This window comes from Pteropus vampyrus, unplaced genomic scaffold (assembly GCF_000151845.1).
Source record: "Pteropus vampyrus isolate Shadow unplaced genomic scaffold, Pvam_2.0 Scaffold333, whole genome shotgun sequence".
NCBI lineage: Eukaryota > Metazoa > Chordata > Mammalia > Chiroptera > Pteropodidae > Pteropus > Pteropus vampyrus.
This window is the reverse complement of record NW_011889114.1, coordinates 395100-397171: the sequence shown is the minus strand read 5'-3', so window position 1 is coordinate 397171 and position 2072 is coordinate 395100. Positions and strand designations below refer to the sequence as shown.

Genomic DNA, 2072 nt, shown 5'->3' with positions numbered 1-2072 from the left:
CAGTCTTTAACCGTGTTCCCCGCCCTCCGCGTCCCTTCCAGTCTTGCCCAGTCTCCCCCACTCCCCCCAGCCTCCACTAGTCGCTCCCAACTCCCCTCCCTACCCCCTCAGCTAGGGGGGATCCCCTGCCTGCGGTCTCCCTCCACCGCCCTCATCCATCTCTGTGCTACTTGGTCCCCCTCCCACCTGAAAGCACCTCTCCTCCCTCACCAACCCCTTCGCCCGCCGCCCGCCGCAAGCATCCCTCCAGAGGTGTCCCCCAGACCGCTCCCCGCCTAGGACCCGGACAGAGGCTCCCCCCGCCCCCCCATCCCAAGTCCGAATTCCTGCCTCTTTTTCTCTCTCCTGCCGAGTCCTTTCCCTTTTTCTTTTTTAGAATCCTTATGATTTTGTAGATCTTTAATCTCTTTGATTTGCGGTTATTTTTGGTGCTCAAATCGTCCCCTCTTGGGCCAGTGAGAGTCCCATCCAGCCGAGTCCTGCGTCCCTGTGACATGTCCCATCCGTCTCGGAGCACTTCCTCACTCTCCGATGCAGGCTCACTTGTTCTTTCCCTGCTCCATCCAGCCCCAGAATCGGCCATTTTCCTAAGGAGCCCCGGTTCTTTTTAGTGGAAAAGGATATTTTGAGCCTCCCATCCGCCCAAGAGCTGGTTCTGTGAAAAGATCAGTAAAATTATAAGCATCTGGTTAGGCTGATCAAAAGGAAAAACGCAAAAGCACAAAAGACTGGTGTCAGGAACGAAGGAGGGGACATCAGTACAGATCCTACAGAGAATGCAAGGCAAGTAAAGGAATGTAGAGAACACAGCCTCGGAGCTGGGGGTGCTCACTGCTCCTGGGTTGGTGGTTCTTTCCCTCCCTAACTCCTTAGACCTGGGACTGTGAGGTCAGGTCGCCTGAAGTTCCAGCTCGAGCACATTCTAGCGCTTTGGGCAGTCTTCCGGGGCCTCCGTTTGTTTCCTTGCTGGAAAAGTGAGGATAATGATAACCCTACTCTATGAAGATTAAATGAGGTAGAGCAGTGTCTCACGTGCAGTGATCGTAAATGTCGAGTTATTATTTTTGCGAGCGTCCGAGGTCCCTCGTCACCTGGGCGACTCTGCGCCTTTATTTCTCAGCCCTCTTCCTCGTGCCCCTGTGTCCAGCCACCCCACCCACGTTTCACAGCTCCGGGACCTCGCGCCATCCTCTCTGCCCAAATGCCTTGTCGCGCCCACTCTTCAGGGAGCAGCTCAAAAATCAGCCCATCTCGAGTTTTGCTGCTCCCGCGGCCAGTTCGTCATGCTTGGTGCCTACGACTCCACTGCCTGGCATTTTCTAGGCATCCGTGACTGTTCGGTGCCCGGGCACTCTCCTCGCTGGGGTCTCTAAGTGGGTCGGGGCCGGTCTCGGGCAAGTTTCTGAGTCCATAGCTCCTGACACATGGGTGACTTCAGGGACGATGGATGGAAGGATGGAAGGGGGGAAGGGAGGGAGAGAAGAATGGGACCCATCTCTCCCGGGCAGCGTCCGCATCCTTCCCTGTGAGCATCCCTCGCTCTTCCGCCGCCAGCCCTCCCTTCTTCGTTCATTCTCCCGTTAATCCGTCTTCTTCCAGCTGCACTAGTCACCTTCAGCCGTCACCTCCTGCCACCCACCGTCAGAGCTCTGTGCTCCTCGTCCCCTCCCCATGCCACTGCGTTCCACCTGGAGCTCCCTCCCTTCTGCTCCTCCACCAGGCTGTCTCCCGTCGACACCCCGTCCTTCTCCCGCAGGCGAAGGCAGCCCTCTCCCTGAGCGCCTCCCCCAGCGAGCCCAGCAGGTCGCGCGCCGTCGCCATGTTCAGCTGGCTGAAGCGGGGCGGGGCGCGGGGCCAGCAGCCGGAGGCCATCCGCACGGTGACCTCGGCCCTCAAGGAGCTGTACCGCACCAAGCTGCTGCCTCTGGAGGAGCACTACCGGTTCGGGGCCTTCCACTCCCCGGCCCTGGAGGATGCCGACTTCGACGGCAAGCCCATGGTGCTGGTGGCCGGCCAGTACAGCACAGGCAAGACCAGCTTCATCCAGTACCTGCTGGAGCAGGAGGTGCCAG

The 2072-nt window shown here is 59.1% G+C and overlaps 1 protein-coding gene across 1 annotated transcript in view; it reads left to right on the top strand.

Annotated features, from left to right (window-relative positions):
* The first annotated feature begins 1583 nt into the window (after positions 1-1583).
* The window catches only part of EHD2 (EH domain containing 2), a 27564-nt gene continuing 27075 nt past the window's right edge, over positions 1584-2072 (top strand). The window contains exon 1 of the mRNA XM_011378165.2: positions 1584-2065. Within this exon, the coding sequence (XP_011376467.1) occupies positions 1820-2065 (246 nt within the window). The 5' untranslated portion in view covers positions 1584-1819. The remainder of the gene's footprint in view (positions 2066-2072) is intronic.